Source organism: Carettochelys insculpta, chromosome 5 (genome assembly GCF_033958435.1).
Source record: "Carettochelys insculpta isolate YL-2023 chromosome 5, ASM3395843v1, whole genome shotgun sequence".
NCBI lineage: Eukaryota > Metazoa > Chordata > Testudines > Carettochelyidae > Carettochelys > Carettochelys insculpta.
In genome coordinates, this window is record NC_134141.1 from 1684029 (window position 1) to 1705788 (window position 21760).

At 60.3% G+C, this 21760-nt stretch overlaps 2 protein-coding genes across 8 annotated transcripts in view; one reads left to right on the forward strand and one right to left on the reverse strand.

Moving 5' to 3' along the window:
- FRMPD1 (FERM and PDZ domain containing 1) overlaps positions 1–3119 on the forward strand; it is a 29848-nt gene extending 26729 nt beyond the window's left edge. The window contains exon 15 of the mRNA XM_074993997.1: positions 507–3119. Coding sequence (XP_074850098.1) covers positions 507–2857 — 2351 coding nt within the window. The 3' untranslated portion in view covers positions 2858–3119. The remainder of the gene's footprint in view (positions 1–506) is intronic.
- A 1940-nt stretch (positions 3120–5059) lies between these two features.
- On the reverse strand, positions 5060–21760 carry TRMT10B (tRNA methyltransferase 10B). 7 transcript variants are annotated; one of them, XM_074994002.1, is made up of 10 exons: positions 21126–21273; positions 20240–20374; positions 19911–20149; positions 18356–18464; positions 12572–12696; positions 11651–11803; positions 10125–10203; positions 9007–9074; positions 6985–7108; positions 5063–5641 (listed from the first exon to the last, which is right to left on the reverse strand). In XM_074994002.1, exons 3-10 carry the CDS (start codon positions 20103–20105, stop codon positions 5535–5537), a joined length of 960 nt encoding a protein of 319 aa, XP_074850103.1. In that variant the 5' UTR covers positions 20106–20149; positions 20240–20374; positions 21126–21273; the 3' UTR covers positions 5063–5534. The 7 variants fall into 7 exon arrangements, with proteins under 7 accessions (XP_074850105.1, XP_074850099.1, XP_074850102.1 ...); XM_074994004.1 differs by lacking the exon at positions 20240–20374 and having other exon boundaries at positions 5060–5641; positions 19911–20144; positions 21128–21298; XM_074993998.1 differs by lacking the exons at positions 20240–20374; positions 21126–21273 and adding an exon at positions 21712–21760 and having other exon boundaries at positions 5061–5641.

Below are 21760 nucleotides of genomic sequence, written 5' to 3' on the forward strand. Positions count from 1 at the left end.
TTTCCCAGAAGGGTGGTTCTACCAGCGCCCTCCAGGCTGGCACTACACCCACTGGTTACGCCAGCTCTGCCCCCGCCCCACTGGGCTCTCCCACCCGATCAGTAGAGAGCTCATCTTCAGGAACCCTCCACCCAACAGCCCTTTCAAAGGCGGCGAAACCCCGACACACACACCCCGCCCCCGGGAACCCTGGCTTGGTGGCTCTCACCCATATGTAGGTGTGGGTCCCAACCCTGATGGCCGCTTGGGCCTTGCCCCAACCCCCCAGCAGCAGCACCCTGTGCGCTGGGCCACACGGACACGCCCGCGAGAGCCCCCGTTGCAGGAGCGTAGCTCAGGGTGGAGTAGCTCATGGTTCATTTGTCCCTGGTGTGCCAGCCTAGAGGGCAGCTCTGCAGGGTGGTCATCTGGCCGGGATACGCCCTGAACAACCCCTGGCCCTGGGCCTGCCGCCCGGCACACTCAGGCGTGTCACACAGTACTCGTGTGCTCCTCTCTCCTGGCAGGCTCCAGGGCGCTGCCCCGCCTGGGGAAAGGCGAGGCCTGCCTGCTGCGAGCGCCGAGCTGCTGCAGCCTGGGGGAAAGCTGCCTGGCACGACAAGCCCCCAGGGAGAAGCACAGGAAGGAGAAGGAGCTGAAGCACGTCCGGAGCCTGCGAAAAAGGAGATCTTTCCTCCAGACAGATTACACCGCGCAGGTTACCTTCCCACTGGCTCCAGCCCACTCCCTGGAGAGCGTTGTCCCCCCACCCCAGCTCTCCTCCCGCTCTCCTGCAACGTCCGCCCTGAACGAGGCCCCCAGTGACCCGGCGTGCCTGGAAGCCAGGCCCTTTGCCCAGCGAGAGCTCCCGAGTGAAGCCCCTTTGTCCCACTTAATGGAAATGGAGCCTGATGCCCCGGAAACCAAATCCGCAACTGCCTCGGTCGTCACTTCCAGTTCTGCCCTTCGGCCCCAGGGGGAGCAGGAAGGGAAGGAGAATTTGGGCCTGACCTCAATGCCCAGCTGTGCAGAGAACTCTGCATGCACACGGGGCAGTGGCTGTGCAAACCCTTCTGAGAGCGCCGGCCCTTCGGGCGCCAGTGGAGACCCAGCACAAGCAGGAGCCCCCTGGGACTGTCCTGCTGACTGTGCTCACCCACTTTCTGAAGCTGAGGCTGGAAGTATCCCCCAGGCAGGGCGGCAGCAGCAGCCGCCACCCCAGAGTGCCCCGGAGGCGCTGGAAGCCCACCCTGAATTTGGTACCCCTGCACCTGAGGGCAAAGCAGCGCTACCCACTTGTGCAGAACCCAGGAGTTCGCCCCGGCAGTGCTACAGGGACAAGCCAGGCCTGGATCCTCTGCCCACTGCTGGGAAGGGAGAAACAGCACCCCAGCCTGGGCCATCATCTCCCTCTGCAAGGGGAACAGCTGGCCCCACTAGCGGGGCAGTGAGGGAAGGGGCCGAAAGGGTCTCTGGAGCGAGAACCGAAGAGCCCTTGAAAAGGGTGGAGGATAAGAACCACTTGGGTTTCTCTAATGCTACCGAGCTGCTTGCGGACTGTAATGATGGATCGGGAATAATCACTCGCCTGTCCTGGCTTTCCTTTGAAACCAGCACAGACCACGCCGCGCCCTGCCCGCAGAAGGGCATGGACGACACCTCCTCGTCTGGTACTCATCAGCGTCCCTGCACGAGCGGGGACACCGACTTGGGTGACCTAAGGAAGGAAACGCATCTTTCAGCATCTTCTCCCAAAGCCCGGCCGCCTCCGGAGCTGCTCGGCGCAGGGCACGCTGAGGAGCAGGAACCCAGAGAAGATGCAACGCTCATGGATGGTCACCAGGGACAGCCACAGCCCCCCTTGGTCCTGCCCCTTCCGGAGGAGACCACAGAGCAAAGACAGGGCTGCCACCTCAGCACATCGCCGGGGCTGTGTTCTTCTGCCCCCAATGGAACCAGTGATGTCCCAGCACACAGAGAGGGAAACCTTGGAGCAGCTCAGTCTCAGCTGGCTGTGGCCCATGAAAAGGGTGCCCAAGTATCTGCAAGCTGCCACACAGCTCAGCCGTTGGGGTTGACCAGCACAAAGGGACCCCTCTTGCCCAAAGCCGGCACAGACAAGTGCAGCTGTCAGTTGTCGTATGCCAGCTGTTTCCGCGGGCTAGACAATGACCTGGATTACGAGTGTGTTGATGCTGCACACACCACTTCCTCCCGGCCTTTAACAACCCCGCCGGCCGCCAGGAGCTTGTCGTTTCTAGGCTGGGCGCCGGACGAGAGGAACTGTGCTGGCGCGCAACCTCTTGTGAGTGAAAACGGCGCAGGGCTGGAGCCTCACCTGGACACGCTGGGTCGGCTGAAAGAGAACGCGGGGGCGTCGCCAGCTGACTTCTCTCTGTTCCTGGGGAACGTGGCCGAGCTCCAGGCTGTCGTGAGGCAATTCTCAGGAAGCAACACGAAGCACCCTCCGGACACATGCACGACCCATTACTCTGAACACAAGCACGTGCTCTGCACCGAGACCCGCAGGCTGACGGCCAACTGCCAGACGGTCCTCCAGCCAGGCAGGCCGTCCCCAGAGCTGCATGGGGCGTTGCACGCCGCCTTCCAGGACCTCGTGCGCCTGACGGAGCGGTGCTTCCAGTTCACAGCCTGCGGCCTGTGCATGAGGCGCCACCAGGAGCTCGCAGCCAACCTGAAGGATGTGGTTTGCACCTACCAGCAGCTGCTCCACACTGCTCTCCAGACAGAGAAGGGCTGTCACGACTGGAGGGCAACACTGTTAGCCCGCCAGGGCACGGCGCTCACCGCAGCAGCGTTCTGCATGACCCAGCAGTTCAGGGCTGCGCCAACAGCGTGCAGACAGCAGCTCCCATAGACTGACTCTCACGTGGCTGTACCGCCAACAGGAACGTACCCAGCCCACATTTCCTGCACAGCCCAGTGACCCAATAAACAGCTCCCGCCAAAGAGCAAGGCGAATCCTGCAGCAGCCTGGCCGTACGCTGCCAGGCGTGCTCGCCTACAAGCCGCAGCCGAGTTCAGCTCAGCTGCCCTGTTTGCTCCCACGAGGCCTTGCTTGCCCGTCGGGGGGGACGAGGGCCCAGGCTGCCCACCCGCTCAGGCCCTATAAAAATAAGGGTCCAGAACACTGGGCGCAGCTGTCTTTTTTCACATCTCGCCTGGGGGTGGGGGGCGGCCTCCTCCCGCCCTAGTCAGACAGTGGACACGCAGGTTCCCACGTCCAGGGGCTCATTACAAAGCAGGACAAGCTCCCCCACTCCCGCCGCTGCTGTGATACAGCAGGTGCCTCAAAGCCAGACGGCAGCACCTTCCTTAGCGGAAGGCAGGCCTGTCCTGGCTGCAGCCCTGTGGGGCGGAGGGTGGGGGCGGCCACAGGCACTGAGTCACGGGGGCAGGCTAGAGCAGGAGTAGCTAACACGTCCCATGACACAGCGGTGCTTCAATACGCTGGCCTCCAGCAGCAGCCCCCACGCCCAGCTCCTGTGCAGCCTTCCGCAGGGCTGCAGCCGAGCCACAAGACCCCAGTGAAAGGCAGAGCCGGGCCCGGGTTATGAAGCTAGCGGGAAGGGGCCTGGGGCCGGCTGGTGGCCCTGCCCCCTAACGTGAAAATTCTGCGCGTTGTGACAGCTCCACCGTGCATGCAGGTTCCTTTCAGTTAGTGCATTTCAAAACGCCTGTCAGCCCGCAGGCCTGTACCGATACGGCCCCTGATGGGAGGGGGAGGCCTTGCCCTGGCCCCCCAGTACCCCCCCCGCTCCACACGGCCCTGCAGCCCCGCCTCCCTGGCCCCCATGTCCACCCAGTACCCCCCCCCTGCTCCACACGGCCCTGCAGCCCCCCTCCCGGCCCCCGTGTCCCCCCAGTACCCCCCCTGCTCCACATGGCCCTGCAGCCCCCCCTCCCTGGCCCCCGTGTCCCTGAGCCCCCCCCCCAGTGCCCCCTGTGCCATACGGCCCTGCAGTTCCCCCCCAGCGCCATACGGCCCTGCAGCCCCCCCCCCCCCCCGCAGCCCCATGTCCCTGAGCCTCTCCAGTACCGCCCCCCGCTCCATACAGCCCTGCAGCCCCCCCCCCGACCCCTGTGTCCCTGAGCACCCCCTCCAGTGTCCCCCACACCATACAGCCCTGCAGCCCCCCTCACTGGCCCCCATGTCCCTGAGCCCCCCCACTCCAGTGCCACATGGCCCTGCAGCCCCTTCCTGCCCCCCCCCCCCCGTCCAAGCCCCCCCTGCTCTACAGCCCCTCCCTGGCCCCTGCGCAGCCACTCAGCAATGCCTGAGTATCTCCACCCCCCACACCCCCGGGATCCCCCAGGCCCTGTACCCCCATGCAGCTGGGCACAACCCACAGCTAGGGCCGACCTCACTTCTGACAGCGCTGTGCGCGGGGGGGGGCGGGGGCGCCAGGCCCCAGGTGCAATGCACGTGGGCACAGTGTGGGGTACACACACCCCTCCAATCCAGGGCAACAAAAGCCCTCTGCCGCTGCACACAAACCCACCCTGCCTGGGGGAGGCTTAGGGGGTGTCCGCACAGCAGCTGGGGGGGGCCGGCTGCCCACCCCTACACGGCAGACAGCAGCAGCCCCAGGGCGTCTCAGCGGCACACGTGGGCCGGGCAGCCCTCCCCCATGCGTGCTCCCTACGGGCCTGCCCGGCTGCCCCCCGGCAGGCTCCTCCCGCCTCTTTCAGGGGGGCAGGGCAGGTACAGGCGGTGCTGGCCCAGCGCCACAAGCTGCCACTCACAGCCGCACCATTCCCAGCCCCCCACTGGCCTGAGCCTCAGCCCCTCTACCCCTCTCTGCGCCCTCGCCCGCCGGGAGCGAGGGGCGTCCACGCGTCCAGCCCCGGGGGGGGAACTTCCCGCCCTCCCTTCCCTGCCCCTTACACGGCCCCGCTCAGGCTCAGGGCCTGGACTCTCCCCTGCAGCGTAACACGGCTGGGAAAGGGGCGGGGGGCTACAGCTCTGGGGTAGCGTCCCTGCCAGAACTGCTCTCACCCACCCGCTGGCGCCAAGAGGGCACAGACCAGGTAGCGGCTGGGGGGGGGTTGGATCACGCGAGAATATGTAATTATAACATTAAACAAACAAAAAGTAGCAGAAGCAGGAGCCCAAGAGAACATCCCTGCGTACAGGGGCTGTGCTGGTGAAGAGCTAGAGCCCTGCCCAGCCTGCTTGTGATTAACATCCCCCCAGGGATTCTTACTTCTCCCCCTCCTGCCCCCCACCCAGAACCGGCAGCTCAGCCGCGCAGCCATTTCCAGAACACGCGCCCAAAGCGGCAGCAGGGTGGGCCGGTTCAGCTGGCCTCTGGCTCACTCCCAGTGGTGACCCCTTTCCCAGCAGTACCCAAGGAGGTAGCTCGTAGGACGCCTGTAAGCCCCTCGCGGCAGGTGAGCCACGTCTCTGCGCACCAGCTGGGCCGACCCCTCTGCTTGAGGCATGGAAAGCAGCTGCTGCCATTGCCTGTGCAGCTCTTTGCGCCCAGCGGAGAAAGTGTCTTTGACGTGTTGCTAAGCGGATGCATTTCCCATCACTCCGCTGGCTCCCGCAGAACGTAGCCTTTTCCCGGAGGAACGCCGGCTTTCAGCGCCTCTGGCCAGCTCCGGGTCTCGTAGTACGTTACTAAGACGTCAAACACTGCAAAAGAGGGGGAAAGCTCAGGCTGAACACAGCGGTCACCCGACAGCTGGCTCCCTCGCTGCGCATTACAACAGCAAAGCCAGCAGCTTTACCAGCTGACAGCAGCCAGCTCTTGCTGCTATTGCGTCCAGTGTGATGGGCCGGTGGGCTGGGAAACTCGCGTGAGAGCAGAGGTGACACAGCAGCAGCTCAACAACACTGGCACTAGGAAATTCTGCCGTTACCCTGCTGCCAAGCCACCGCAGACCGGCCTGAGCACAGCTCCGCAGAAAAGCAGAACAGCCCCAGGCCTCTCCCCGGAGCACGGCCTCACCAGTCACACCTTCCGAACACTGCTCCTCGCGGGCTGCACCTTTAAGGGGAATGGTCCATGTTTATCACTTGGGCCAACTTCCCACCCGCAGGTGCCCCGAGATGGCTGCGTGCTGCGGGGAGAAAGGAGCCGCTGGCCCCTGCCCGAGCTGCCTGGGGCGGGTGTGGTTTCCCAGACTCGTATTCCAGCACCTTGGCCTTCCCATCTGCAGCTACTGCTCACTGGTCTCACCACCGTGGACCAGCTTCCTCATGCTTCGTGAGCCCACGGATGGATGCGTGCAGAATCCAGCTGCCAGCACGCAGCTGTCCTGCGGCGCCCCCAGCTAGCAGAGGCAGTGCTTTGGCTGCTCCACTTCCTTACCTTTTCCTCACCTGGATTACAAGAGAGAGATGGAGAGCGCCGGGGTGCCCCAGTGAGCTTGCGCCAGGCACCTCTGAGCCCAGCCTCCTGGCTGAGCAGCAGTCCCCAGGTTTTGATAAGGGGGGTGGGAGGGATTCCCAGCTTGGGATAAGGGGACCTCGTTTTCCACCCCGCTGCAGGTACTGCCCTCGGGCAGCAGAGCACGGTCACTGCTCAGGGAGCAGCTCTGCTGCTTGGAACGCGCACGGGCTGGCAGCCACTGGCACGCGAGCACAAGCTGGCCCAGCCGAACGAGCTCGGCCTCGGCCTTGCTCTTAGCAATAGGCGTTTGCCTTGCCAAGCGACAGCTCCTCCGCAGTCAGTGGCGCTTCTGCTGGCAGCGCTGATGGGCACCGCGGCTGGCCTCGCCTTCCAGCAGATGGCGCGGCCGGGGGCCTGCCTGAAGGCGGGGGGACAGGGAAAGCTTCCACCTTGCTATACCTGTGCGACAGGAGTCACGGCCAGCTAGGGCCGCACATGCACCCACTCCTTGTCCCTGCCCCTCTGGTTGTTCTAGTCCAACTGGTGCCTGACCGTTCCCCCCGGGGCCTGGCCTGACACTGCTGCCCCAGTGCAGAGGTCTGGCCTGCAGCCGTGCTGGGGTGAGAAGCAGCCTGGACCATACCTTGATTGATGGCCAGTGTTTCTGAGTGGTAGTTCTTCGTGTTGGCGCTCTTCACCATGTGCTCTGCGATGGGCAGCCGAGCAGTCTGCACGGAGCGCTCCCGAGCCTCCCGCCAGCTCAGCTTCTGGAGGGCACAGACAAGTGTCACGCCCACGCCCGCCCTTTCACACACGCTGCCCTCTGCGCAGGAGCTGGGGGCAGACCCACGCCCTCCAGGGCCGTGCAAAGCACAGACCAGAGCCGGCCCTGCTGCACCCATGTGCCCCAGGAGAACTGCCCTCCCAGATCACAGCGGGGACCCGCTGGCAGCAGCAGGCAGCTCCAGAACAGTGGGCCGCAGGGGAAGGGCCTTCTCAGCACTTGGGAGGAGGTTAGCTCGCCCCAGGGGCATGAACCCTGATCTCCCCCAGGAGGCTGCGAGGGAGCTGCCAGCGCTGCTCAGGGACAACCCGGGGAAGGCCGCTCAGGACAGTCTTCTGCCCGTCCCTCCCCAGCAGGAGGCGAGCGAGCGGAGGCTAAGCCTGGGCTGGCGTGTGCCACTGGACGGAGCCGCTCTCGGTTTGGCGCTGCTGCCTGGGGAATCCCGTCTCAGCCGGCTCGTTCCCTCCCTGGGCCAGCCCTGCGTGGGCTCGGCCGGGTCGCAGTCAGCCAGCCCTCACGCTCGAGCAAAGCCACTGGCACAGCCCAGGCCAGCCTGGCCCTACAGCCTCCAGCTGCTCCCAGGGCCTCGCAGGCAAGGAAGGAAGTGGCCAACGCACCACTGGGTAGGCACATGTGAGGCAGCGGAACAGCCTGCACTGGGGGCTTCCCGGGCAGTTCCTTCCACCCTCAGTGACAGGACCCTCCTCCCACGCACGGCTCCTGCCCCCAGGGGACGTCATCTCCAGGCTGGGCAGCTGCCAGGCCCTCCACACACGCCTGGGCCCCCAGACAGCGATGCCTCCAATTCCCCACGGCCTTCAGGGGCATTAGGCGCCCACGTCCTCGGAGGGCACGACCCTGAGTGATCACATTCAAAGCGTGACGTGCCCGGGTCTTCCTTGTCTAGAGCTCGCCCAGCACCTACGCCGCACACACGGGTCCCCCCGCAGCCCCGGCACAGGACTGCCTCTCGCCTGGGAGGTGGGTGCTGCCAGGCCCGGGGCCGAGCGCCTGCCAGACGTAGGCTGTGCCCTCTGTGGGAGCCGTCTCTACCCAGCCCGCCACGCCACCTGGGAGGTGGGTGCTGCCAGGCCCGGGGCCGAGCGCCTGCCAGACGTAGGCCGTGCCCTCTGCGGGAGCCGTCTCTGCCCAGGCCCGCCACGCCGCCTGGGAGGTGGGTGCTGCCAGGCCCGGGGCCGAGCGCCTGCCAGACGTGGGCTGTGCCCTCTGCGAGAGCCGTCTCTGCCCAGGCCCGCCACGCCACCTGGGAGGTGGGTGCTGCCAGGCCCGGGGCCGAGCGCCTGCCAGACGTAGGCCGTGCCCTCTGCGGGAGCCGTCTCTGCCCAGGCCCGCCACGCCGCCTGGGAGGTGCCGCATCTAACGCGCTCCGGAACACCGTGTGGCTGGCGCCAGTTCTATGGAATTCCAGCCTCCCGTGCTTGGAACGCGACGCTCAGCACTGCAAGCCCCCGGCTTCCCCATGCAGCGCCTCATCTGCCCCCAGGCCAGCTGCATCAGCAAAGCTGCCCAACGGGGGACCTGCGTGGCCCCCACCCCACGGAAGGCTGGACCACTTCCACTGGGTCATGCGCAGAACGGGGCAGAGATGGGGAGAGAGGCCAGCAGAGCTGGCAGGGAGCAACCAGAGCAGGCGACTGCTGAGTGAGCCATGCCCCGTCGCCCCTGCCCAGGCTCTGAGTGAGACTTGAGACACCAGCCCTGCTCACGGTGCTGGGTGTGACCATGAAGTGTCTTCTGATGGCCTGAGCCATGGCCCACAAAGGGGAAAAGAGCGCGAGTGCTGGCATCGCGTCCTGCTGGGGCTGCACTAGGGCTGGCTGAAGGTCTCAGCCTTTGGTGCAGCTTTCAGCTGGCACTCACCTTCTGAATGCTTTCGTCCACGAGCCCGCCAAGGACGTACACTTTGTGGGGGTGCACCTCCTGCAGCACTAGAAAGAGAACGGAGCGTCGGCCTGCCCCACGAGCGCCGGCCTGATGTGGAGCGCCGGCCTGATGCGGACCACCGGCCTGCCCAATGCGGACCACTGGCCTGATGCGGACCACCGGCCTGCCCGATGCGGACCACTGGCCTGATGCGGACCACCGGCCTGCCCCGCGAGCGCCAGGCTGGCTTAGCAGGAGCAGATCAACTGCAGAGGAGCACTCAGGCTCAGGCAGTTCTCTGCACAAGCTGGGCCCCGAGTGCTCCAGGCAGCTGGGGCCATGCCGCGTGCTCCAGAATGGTGTGCTGTACCCTACGCTTGTGCTGGGGAGGGGTCTAACCCTACGGTCTACAAAGGAAACTGTCAAACATGCCTGTCAGCCTGAGTCTGCAGAGAGCCTGAAACAATGGCTTGGGGAGGGCTGAGAACTGCAAAAGTGCAGCAGCAACACTGGGGAACTCTTCACCACTGAGCCCGGTGACATGCAGCTTGTGTGCTTCACCCTCAGAGCTGCCAGAGACCAAAGCCCCCACCCCATTCCCCTGGCCACGCTCCCCCAGCTGTGACACCCATTCCCAGCCCCCAGCTGGTGGTGCAACCCAGAGGAGCCGCGTGCAGCGCAGGGACCAGCACGCCCCAAAGGCAACGTTCAGCATGAGCCCCGAAAAGCCTCTCTCGTCAGGTAGAGCTGGAAGTGCCCCACAGGTGCAGCCTGCTCACCCCGAGCGCTGCAGCACACGGGCCCAGGCATCCAAAGGCGTCCAAACCCCTCACTCCCGCTGAGGCCAATGGCTGTTAAGACTAACTGCCTGCTGGGATTTGGGGCTAAGCCTTCGTTCACAGCTGAGCAACCTTGAACCCTGATTAGGGCAGATGGCCCCAGCTGGATGCCAGCCCCCTGCCCTGCTGCATCAGTCGGATCTGACTGGCCTCAAGCAGCCTTTAAAAAAAGGCCGGAAAATGAGGCATGGGGCCATTGGGTTGAAGATATATTCTTGACTTCCGCAACCCAAGCTCTCTCCTGCCGCAGCTCCCCCGAGCTAGCAAAGGACTCACCATTCTCCGAGTCAGGAGTGAGGTAGACAATCGTCTCGAGAGGAAACAGGTCCAGGTAACTTTCTGGAGCGGTGTCCACCTGAGACCGCCAAGGGGAGAAGAGACATGTGAAGCAGACCAAAAGCCTGTCCGGCTGGAGTCCGTCAGGTGGTCCATCCCAGCATTCTCAGACCCAGAGCGCATCCAGCCCACGAGAGCACGATGCGTTCAGAGCACACCAACCCCGCTCCATAGCTGAACGGGCCACTGGCCATTCCCAAGTTTTGCTAAATTCTTCCCTGAGCAAAATTAGCAGGCAGGTATCGAGGGCAAGAGCTCAGCAATACTCCTAACTAACTTCACAGCCTCACTTGAGAATCCAAGGGTCGGCCACAGCTAGTCACCGCAAAGCCCTTGAACGCCCCAGTTCACGAGGTTTCTGGGGGAATCGAGCACAATATTTTCGGGGGGGGGGGGGGGGGGGGGGCCAGGTCTCCCTGGTGCCAGGCCCTGTACAACACACAAGACAAAAAGATGGGCCCTGCCCCACAGAGCTTAGTGGGACCGTTTCTCAGCTTTTTTTAATGGAGATGCTGGCCGGGGGAAGCCTGAGTTTTATCCCCACAGATCCCCTGTGTGACCTCTTGCAGGGCAAACCGTGGAAGCCAAACTTCCCAAGGGGCCCTGGTACCACCGTGTGAAGACAGGGTCACTCAGGTCCTAGTTTGGCCTACCAAGCCTCAGCTGCGCCTGACCAGGGCGAGGAGGAAGGAAACCAGCCTGACGCGGACAGCCGGGTCTGCGGTTGCTGGGCTGGCTGGTAGGAAAAGCATCTCTTGATCTGTGAGCCAGACAAGCTCAAGGTGAAGGCCGAGAGCCAACGAACGCGACGCTCCCGCTCGCTCCCCCCAGCCACGTCCAGAGTAAATCGACCTGGTGCCAAAGTCAGGCAGCAATGGAAATGGAACGTGTGAATGGCCACAGGCGCCCAGGCCCAGCGCACCCAGCACCCTGTCTCTCTCAGTGGACAGCATGAGATGCACCAGATAAAGGTGTAAGCGCCACACGTCTGCCCATGGTGGGATCACCTGTCGTGCCCCCCAAATCAAAGTTCTTCTGAAGCCAAAGAGAATCCAGAGCCCCTCCTCTAGGCCTGGGCTGTCCTTCTGCTCTGTGTTCGCACAGCACCGAGCACTAAGGGCCCAGGGCCATGGCTGGCCTGCTGGGAAAGCAAAAAACAAATAATAATTTCCCTTTGGCCTGCAGCAGTTCCACTGCCCATTTACGAGCCCACTGAGGGTAACTCCCTCCTTTCGCTGGCTTTGACTGAGACACCCATCTCCTGGTTCACACCGACACGTGGCTGCTTTGCTCACACGAGGAGCACGTGAAAAGGTTCAAAGGCGAAGGGAATGATTATACTTTGAGTTATTGCATTTAAAACAAGTCTGGTCACTCCAGGAGCACCAGGACAGGCTGTGTAGGAGTGGGCAGCAGTCCCTGTCTCATGGAGCTCCCTCCCACGTGAGTGACTCTTCGGGACTTACCAGGTAGCGGGAGAAGCCGTCATTCATTCGGAAGCACTCCTCGTAAATCCGACTGCCCGGCACAAAGCCGCTCAGGCAAATCCAAAATGGCTTCTCGGCTTTCTTGTTGGAGCCGTACAGCCTCCTGATCTGAGCAGCCAGGCGACTGGTTTCCTTCCGAGAGACAACAAGCAGCGTCCGACAACTGCCCTGCTGGCTCTGAGCTCAGAGCCACAGGCACCACTCCCGCCAGAGAGCTGCCGTCACAGCATGATCCTGCCCAGGCCAGGTTAGCAGCACAGCCTGGGGGGCAGCCGAGCGCCTGCGTTAGGTAGACGAACCCGCAGGCTGTCTGCGAGGGAAGAGGGAGATTCATGCTGGGCTGAGGTGGGGAGGGGTTGCCGGGACTCCCTGCTTGTGCGTGGCATTTCAGAGACAGCGGCCCCAGAGCAGGCGCCCGCAGCCTGGGTCTGAAGCAGGCCGGGGTCAGGCGGACAATCAGAGCATGGGCCCGTGGGAAGCAGAGCCCCATGCCTGGGCGTCGGGGCTGGGGTTATCCCAAGCCAAGCGCCTTTGTTCTCACTCTAGCCCCGGATGCTCCTGCTCTGGGTAAAGCTTTGCAGAGCAGCCTGCTTCCTGCGAGGTCCTCTGGCCTGGCTGGAGCCCTGCGCCCAGCCCTCCACCGGCCCTCGCTGGTTATTTAAAGGAGAGGCGCTGGGCCTGCCGCAGATGAGCTTTGAGAGCAGAACCCAGAGAGAATCACCTCTCAACACCGGAGCAGGGAAATGGACCTCTTCCCCAGCCAGACCCTGAGCCTGCAGCGCAGCCTGCTGGCTGGTCTCTGCTAAGCACCTCCCACCGGCCCCAGGGAGACTCGGGACTGGTGAGGCTCCCCGCTGGCAGCCCCCCTGTGCACCCCAGCACAGCGGCGGCAGAGCGCACCTTCTCCGTCATGTGGCTGCTCACACTCAGGTCCACACACAGCCGCGGCCCTGCCTCCCTGGCCGCCAGAAGCCGTTCCCTGGACATGGCTTTCGCCGTGCGCTTGCTGTGCTGCGGAGCCGCCCCTGGAGCACCGAGCAGAGTGAGATGGGACAGGGTTAGTGGGAGTGGGGAGAAGGACTTCAGGCCCTGAAATAATGCAAGCACCTGCCACGCGGCCTGAAACCCCTGGGCCCCAGCAGCCTGGCTGGGGCCCTCGGAGACACACTGGCAGATGGGCACATTCTTCCCCCACTCCCTACTCCTGCTGAGCCCCCAGCCTGGCCCCGTCTCTGAGAGCTGCATGTCTCTCTCCAATTCCCTGCCTGCCCCCAACAACAGGTCTATGTTGGGGCTGGAGCAGGAGTGTTGCCACTGGGAGAGACCTCTCCTGGTGCGCTGATTGCAGGAGGAGCCCTGATTCGAAAGGACAAGGGGGGGCCACTCACCTAGTTAGCTAAGGGGGTTGTACACAAATGCAAGAAGCCTGGGAAACAAGCAGGAGGAATGAGAGGCCCTGGCACAGGCAAAGGAGCGTGAAGTGGTTGGAATAATGGAGATTTGGTGGGACGAGTCGCATAACTGGAGCACGGTCATGGAAGGGCAGACACTGTTCCGGAAGGACAGACGGGGGAGAAAAGGACGAGTTGCGCTCTGTGGGAGGGAGCAGTGTGATTGCTCAGAGCTCCAGTGCATGGAGGGAGAAAATCCACTTGAGCGTCATCGGGTTAAGCTTAGAGGCGGAAGCAACAGAACTGGTGTTGTGGTTGGCATCTGCTATAGGCCGCCAGATCATGGAGATGAGGATTTCTTCAGACAACGAAGAGAAGCTTCCAAATCACAGGCCCTGGTTCTCATAGGAGATTTTAATCACCCCGATATTTGTTGGGAGACCAATACGGCAGCACACAGACAATCCAGGAAGTTTTTGGAGAATGTCGGGGATAACTTCCTAGTACAAGTGCTGAAGGAACCAACCAGGGGCCATGCGCAACTTGACCTGCTGCTCACAAACCGCGAAGAACTAGTAGGAGAAATAGAAGTGGGAGGAAACCTGGGCTGCAGCGACCATGAGATGGTAGATTTCAGGATCCAGACAAAAGGAAGGAAGGTGAGCAGTAAAATACAGACCCTTGATTTCAAAAGAGCAGACTTCGACTCCCTGAGAGAACTGATGGGCAGCATCCCTGGGAAGCTCATATGAAAGGGAAAGGAGTACAGGAGAACTGGCAGTATTTTAAAGAGGTCTTATTGAAAGCACAGGAACAAACCATCCCGATGAGCAACAAGAAATGCAAACATGGTAGGCAACCAGCTTGGCTTAACAGGGAAATCCTTGGCAAGCTTAAACTCAAAAAGGATTCATATGAGAAGCGGAAACTTGGACAGATGACTAAGGAAGAGTATAAATATATTGCCAGAGAATGCTGGGGAGTAATCAGGAAAGCAAAAGCACAACTGGAACTGCAGCTAGCAAGGGATGTGAAGGTTAACAAGAAGGGTTTCTACATGGATGTTAACAATAAGAGAGTGATCAGGGAGGGTGTGGAGCCATTACTGGATGAGGGAGGTAACCTGGTGACAGGTGATGTGGGAAAAGCTGAAGTACTCAATGCTTTTTTTGCCCCTATCTTCACAGACAAGGTCAGCTCCCCGACTACGGCGCTTCACAGACAAGGTCAGCTCCCTGACTACGGCACTAGGCAATGCCATACAGGAGACTCCTGAGTTACACGCAGGTTGTGTTCCTGACCAACCACACGTAACTCAAATTCTGCCCAAATTGGGAGGAGCCAGGAACCAAGTAGCAGCCTGGATCCTGGCTCCCCTGTGCTTCTGCGAGCTGGGAAACTGTTCAGTTTCCTGGCCTGGCCCTGCAAGCAGCGGGGATGCAGAAGCCAGGCTGCCACCTGATTCCTGGCTCCCACAAGTGGAGGGAAGCCAGGAAACTGACCAGTAGTGCTGGTCAGTTTCCCAAATCCCACAAGTGGCATGGAGCTGGGAGCCAGGCTGGAGATAGGTCTATCTCACAGAGCTGGAAGGGACCTTCAGAGGTCATTGAGTCCAGTTCCCTGCAGTCACAGCAGGACCTAGCACCATCCCCAAGAGATTTGTTTTTTTCCCAGATTGGCCCCTCAAGGACTGATCTCAGAACCCTGGGTTTAGCAGGCTGATACTCAAACCACTGAGCTACCCCTGGTCCTGCGCTCCCTAGCTCTCAGGATTTTGACTCGAGTTAATACAAGCAATGCGCAAGTCAAAATTGTACATGTCGGGGGTCTACTGTATGGCAAGGAGGTGGGCAGCCCTCAGTGAGGAAAGAACAAGTTAAGGGCTATTTAGAAAATCTAGACATACACAAATCCATGGGTCTGGATTTAATGCATCCAACGGTACTGAGGGAATTGGCAAATGTCATTGCTGAGCCGTTAGCCGTTATCTTTGAAAACTTGTGCAGATTGGGAGAGGTCCTGGATGATTGGAAATAAGCAAATGTGGTGCTCATCTTTAAAAAAGGAAAGAAGGACAATCCAGGGAATTACAGATCAGTCAGCCTTACCTCAATCCCTGGGAAAATAATGGAGGGGATCCTCAAGGAATCCATTTTGAAGCACTTGGAAGAGTGGAAAGCGATCAAGAGTAGTCACCATGGATTCACCAAGGGCAAGTCGTGCCTGACCAATCTGATTAGCTTCTATGATGAGGTAACTGGCTCTGTGGACACGGGGAAATCAATGGATGTGACATACCTTGACTTCACTAAAGCTCTTCATACAGTCTCCCACAACATTCTTGCCTGTAAGTTAAGAAGTATGGATTGGACCCATGGACTATAAGAGGGATAGAAAGATAGCTTGGCGGTCAGGCCCAACAGGTAGTGGTCAACGGCTCTCTGTCTTTTTGGCGGTTGGTTTCAAGCGGGGTGCCCTAAGGATCGGTTCTAGGGCTAGTATTGTTCAAAGTCTGTATTACTTACCTGGGTGAGGGGATGGATTGCACCCTCAGCATGTTTGCGGAGGACTCTACACTAGGGGTCAGGTAGATATGTTGGAGGGTAGAGACAGAATCCAGAGTGACCTGGATAAATTGGAGGACTGGGCCAAAAGTAATCTGATGAAGTTCAACAAGGAGAAATGTAGAGTCCTGCACTTGAGATGGAAGAGTCCCAAGCATTGTTACAGGCTGGGGACTGACTGGCTAAGTAACAGTGCAGCAGCAAAGGACCTGGGAATTACAGTGGATGAGAGGCTGGATATGAGTCAACAGTGTGCCCTTGTAGCCAATAAGGCTAATGGCATATTGGGGTGCATTAGGAGAAGCATTTCTAGCAGACCTAGAGAAGTTATTATTTCCCTCTACTCAGCACTGGTGAGGCCACATCTGCAGTACTGTGTCCAGTTATGGGCCCACCAGTACAAAAGGGATCTGAACACATAGGAGAGGGTCCAGCGGAGGGCAACAAAAACGATTAGGGCTGGAGCACATGACCTATGAGGAGAGGCTGAGGGAACTGGGCTTATTTAGTTTACAGAAGAGAAAAGTGAGGGGTGATTTGATAGCAGCCTTCAACTTCCTGAAAGGCAGCTCTAAAGAGGGTGGAGAGGGGCTGTTCTCAGTGGTGACAGATGGCAGAACAAGGAGCAATGGCCTGAAGTTGAAGAGAGAGAGGTACAGGTTGGATGTTAGGAAAAACTATTTCCCCCAGGAGGGTGGTGAAGCACTGGAATGTGTTACCGAGAGAAGTGGTGGAATCTCTATCCCTGGAGGTTTTTAAGTCCCAGCTTGACATAGTCCTGGCTGGGATGACTGAGTGGGGTTGACTCTGCTTTGGGCGGGGGGCTGGACTCAATGACCTCCTGAGGTCCCTTCTAGCCCTAGGATTCTATGATTCTAGGACTGCAGGAGAGGGACCTATTAATGCCACAGCACACGGCACTGGCTTGCCACCTGCAGCACACTGGGTTCTGCTCCCCGCAGCCCACGGGAGATGAACTCAGCCAGCGCTGACGGGGGCTGGCGCCTTCTCTCAGGAGACTGGCACGCCTAGAGTCTGGCCCAGCCAAAGGCTGGCTGGGAGGGGATGGGGTGGCCCTCTGTAAGTACTCCCAAGGAGAGCTACCAAGGGGAAAGGATGAGGCTGACACAAGAGCAGATGGGGATCCACTGACGAGCAATAAATTCTGGCTGAAAACTAGAAGAAGGGTTCTCACCAGCAGCAGGACGGGTCCCCCAGATACCAGAGGGGCAGACAACCCAAGTGCTGTCTGGATGGAGCTCGGGAAGCCCATGAACAGGATTACCCAGTGGGGCTGCCTGGAGGGCAGGGAACTGGACTTTCTGAGCCCAATGGACTCAGGTCTCCCTGCAGCCTTGTGTGCCCCAGGCTGAGCCCTGTACCATGCGAACGAGAGATGTTTGGTCTGCCAGGCAGCTGCCTGGCCACTGATCGTCCGCCACTGAGGGCCATGGCAGGAGCAGAGAGACACTGGCAGCTGCCCAGATGAGCGCAGTGGTTACAGAGCAGATTAGCTTATTCCCTGGGTCTCTCATGCCTGGGTCACACCCTCAAATGGGGCTGTCTCTCCCAGCTAGGAACACTAACTTGAACCACCCACCTGTCCTACACCAAGACTATGTGTGGCAAGCCCTTGCAGGCCTTAACCAGCAGGATGCTTCAGTCTGACGGTGCTCAAACAACTTCCGGTGCAATTACCTTTTAATAACACACAGGCCTCAAAACTCAGCCAGGCAAATGTTCCAGAAGCTCGTATTATATGGGTTTGCACAAAGGCAATTTCATTTCCTTGTGCAGATTGCTCACTTGTGGATGACTGGATGTGGTTACCTATTACAGGGGGGGCTGGGCTGGGCTCTTGGTGAATGTGCTCAGCTCTGGAGACCGTGTTCAGTGCCTCTTTATCTTATCTGTGATCCTATGGTGGATTTCCCCCCACCGCTGGGTAAAACTCCTGGCACTCTGTCACCGAGAAGCAGCAGAATCTTGGAGAGAGCTCTTGGAGCATCTGTGAGTGTCTTTACGGCAGCGTTAACTTGAGCCTTGCCCCTAACCCAAGTCCCATCCCTGGCCCCCGAAGTGGCGAATGAGCGAGTGCTTCCATTTGCACTGGCTGGCAGGACCAGAGGGACAGGCAACGGTACAGTTAACCCAGTCGTGTTGGCTGCCTCTAGACTTACCTTGAAAGTTGATGGCTGTTATGCAATTTTTGGTGCACCGATTGCATACCAAAAACTGACTTTGCAGCCATTGACTTCTGTGCCTGTCTTCTGTGCGCTACTCCCACCAACCCTCCTTACTACCATACGGCTCAGGAGGAGTTCTCGGGTCGATGTCGGCCCTGGAACGTGCCGTTTCCTGCATGAGCAAGACGGCGCCCCGGAAGATCAACCCAGAGCAGTCAATCTTCTCTGGTGAGTGTAGATGCAGCGTCTGTGCAGCTCCGGTGTCATTGGGCAGCGCAGCCACTAGGGGGAGGCTGAGAACTTGACCTAACTCCACCGTCAAACAGAACCAAAAGCCCACAGGCCTATCTACACTTGAAATTTGGGTTGCAGCCACACTACACTAGTACAGAGCTGGTGCTTTGCCCATAGTCCCTGTACTGAAGACAAGGCCACAGACAAAGAATCAAAGCCATTGACACAGGGGGTCAGATTCACAGCTGGGGCAAAACAGCCATTCCCCAGCAGCTAGTAAGCTAGCCTCGGTTTGCAGTCTGCTCGTACCTTTGTCTTCCGCACGGTTCGCTCGTCTCCTCTCCTTTTCCTGCTTTCTCTTTTCCTTCTTCGCTGTAACTGTTCTCTCCCAATGCCTGTGTTTCCTCCAAACATTCCTCTGTACATGCAAAGAGAACAAAAGTGGGGAGAAGCTCATGGAGGCACAAACGTTTGAAAGTGACGACCTAAGCTGCTTTTCTGAAAAATGGACCTCGGTTTGAGCCCACATTTGGAGAAGGACGCCAACTTTTCAGCTGCAACTTTGTGTACCCCACCCCGAACATGTGCGCAGGGGATGAGCAGACCCCCACCCGCCTAACTTGCACAAACAAATTTAGAGTTTGCTTATACAAAATCATGGGGCCAAACCACCAGGCTGGGCAGAAGAACAGTAAATGTTTGGGCCTGAAGAACAAAACCAAGTTGCAGATTTAGAAAAAAGATTGCTTTGAAGAGTAATTTTGCTTGTAAAACTACTCCGTTAACAACCAAGAAACCAATGTCACCAGTCAAGTGTATTTCCCTCTAGAAGAGCCCATTCCAGCAAACTCCCTGGCTTCCAGGCTGAAAGATCAAGGCTCTAAAACTATTTTCTTTTTCCGAGGTTGCTCCTGAGTGACAGGTCTTGGCTACCTCTAGCTCTGTCACGCATTTACCAAAGGACCACCACCAAAACAAAGGCCAGAGAGCTAACTGAGCCTGAGTCACTACTGGCTCAGATCATTAAAACAAGAGCTTTTAAAGAGCCACACTGCTTCACCTCTTCACCCCTCCCCCACTGCCGCTACCTCCTCACCACCTTGAATGTGTCTCTCTGCGGAGTGATGCAAACTCACGGGTAAGTTTCGAGGGTTATGGACCAGTCTCTAGCTCAGTGGTGGGCAACTGGCAGCCCATAGGTGCCAGGCTGCAGGGGGCCCACTGGGCTCCACGCATGGCCCAGGAAACATTGTGTTGAGAGGGTTGCCAGATTCTGCTGGTTTACAGCCATGTTCTTTTCCTACTGGTATTACAAAACTGACACGCTCTTAAAGCAAGCACACACAACGTGAAGAGTGTGCTCACTCCACACAACACTGGGAGAGCCAGGCACTCCCTCTGCAGCCAGTCGAGGGCTGCTACAGTTCAGCCGGCACACCCGCCCGTTCGAGGTATGCCAGTGCAGTTAGCACAATGACCCCATCCCAGCAGACCCTCTTGCTTACAACAGCCTTACAGCCCACTGGGCTGGGGGAGGGCCACTGCAGCACCTCGCTCACTAGCCTGAGTTGCCCCTCGCTGTTCTGGCAGGATGCAGCTGTGTCCGAGTTCCTGGTTCTACGAGAGGGGGGTGTTTACACTGCACCAAACCAGGGTTTGCTAAGAACACAATTTCTAGTTTTAGTCATTACTTTTAGTAGCTCCAGCATCTAGCTCTGACTCTGTGTGCAATGCTGAGAGGCCCTGATCATGCCACTGGACCTGAACGGGCAGCACCACACACCCACGCAAGCCACCTGGCCGCAAGGGGCTGCCCGGGCGGACCCGCTGGTGGGATCAGAGCTGCACCTTGCGCTGAACATACCGAGCACCACTTCTCCTTCCTCACAGGAAGGTCTTTTGGGCTGTCACAGCCAGCGTCAATCTGCAAGAGCCGAAAGCTTTCACAGATGCTTTCCCCATCTCCTCCATCCTCCTGCCAGGTGGCTTCGCATTCCTTTTCTCCATCTGCGCCCACGGCAGGGTGGCTCTCCTCCACATCACGCTCTGCCAGGGTCATCCTTGCTCCGTGCCGGGGCTCCTGCCTGCTGTGGCGGGGCTGCGCTGTGCAGAAACGACAGGTATCAGCATCCAATAGACTGTGCATGTTGAATTCAACAAGCCAGTTTCATCCTTCCTCGCTGCAACTCTCACCTACTTGGCCCACTGCGCCCAGCCGGGGAGCGGGGGGGGGACACCAAACAGCATTTCCACTGCTGCCCTCCCCCAGGCGTTGATGGGGTGGGGGGAAGCAGCTTTGGTCTGGCCCCCAGAGCCTGCCAGGCAATGCTGCAAGAGGGGTGTGCGTCGTCAGCAGCCCACTCAGAAAGGGGGGCTTGTAGGCACTGGAAAACTCCCTGGCCCAGTCTACAGAGGCCCTGGAGCAAACCCGGCCCCAGGCACCTTTGAACCCCACTAGCTGATGGGGCACGAGCAGCCAGCGGGCAGAGAAGGAAAAGCAAGAAGAGGTTTTCTCCACTGCCTGAGGAAGCGGCCTGCAGGTCACGCGGGGTGTGGCGCTCCCGGGGAGAGACGCCGCGAGCCTGCGGCAGGAGGGGATTAGGAGCACGAGTGTGGGGGAGGAACCAGCCTTCCGGCACGGGGATCGTTCTCCTTAGGGGGAGGGCGGCAGATTGCAACCCGCACGCCCAGGGCCAGCTCCCGGCACACTTCTCCCTGTCGCTGCTCTGCCCCTCCTGCACGAGGGAGGGGAACAAAGGAGAACAATTAGGTTCGGGCCTTTTCGCCCCCTCCCCCTGCGACTGACCCGCCCTGGGAAGGGCGCCGGGGCAGGAGGCTGAAAGGAGGCCAAGGGAAGGCGCTTCGTGGCCTTTGTCTCTCGTTGCCGAAGGAGGCGGAACGCGCCAGCCCCACACCGAGATATCACCATCACCGCACCCGCACCCGCACCCACCTCCGCCTCCTCGAGGGCCCGGGGACCGGCACCGCCCCCCCGCGCTGCACGTTGCGCACCCTTACCCCGCCCCCATATCCGTGCTACGGGTACCCCGCCCCCTTCCCGCCGCCGGGCGCAACCCACACTGCCGCCGGCCCGAACGCCACGCGTGGGGAGCGGACGTGCTCCTCCGGGCGCGCCTGTGCAGCGCCGAGCACTGCTGGAGCTTCGCGGCCGGCGGCCTCCAGCGGGGCCCCGAGACTCCCAGCGCGGCCGCGCTCTGCTCCCCCCGCTAGCCCGTGTGACTGGCCGCCCCGGCCCGCAGCCCGCTCCGCCCCGAGCTCCCGGCCTGCGCTCTCCCGCGGCATTCTGGGCGCTGTAGTCCCAGCGCCGCCCCGCCCGGCCTGGGTGGACCCCGCGGGGTGCTTCGGGGCGCCCTCGTCCTCTTGCTCCTTCTGCCACCGGGCATCAAACCTGCCGAGCCGCTCCTAAGGCCGCCGTCCTGCTTCTCCCTGGGGAGCTACTTCCCATTTTATTTCCAGCCCTCCCGGCTCGTGGGATCCGCGTGGCTCCAGCTGCCAGGCGCAGGCCATTGGAAGCCCCTCTCCACAACTGCAAACTTTCAGCCGCCGGCTGAGCGCTTTGGAAAGCAAAACCCTTCAGTGCTTTCCACGGCTGAGAGTCCTACCCTGCTCAGCTCATGTCTCAGGCAAACGAGCACAACCCTTACACTTGTTCCTCCGGGAAGCTGCAGCCTGGTGCATCCCTGTTTTGGAGCA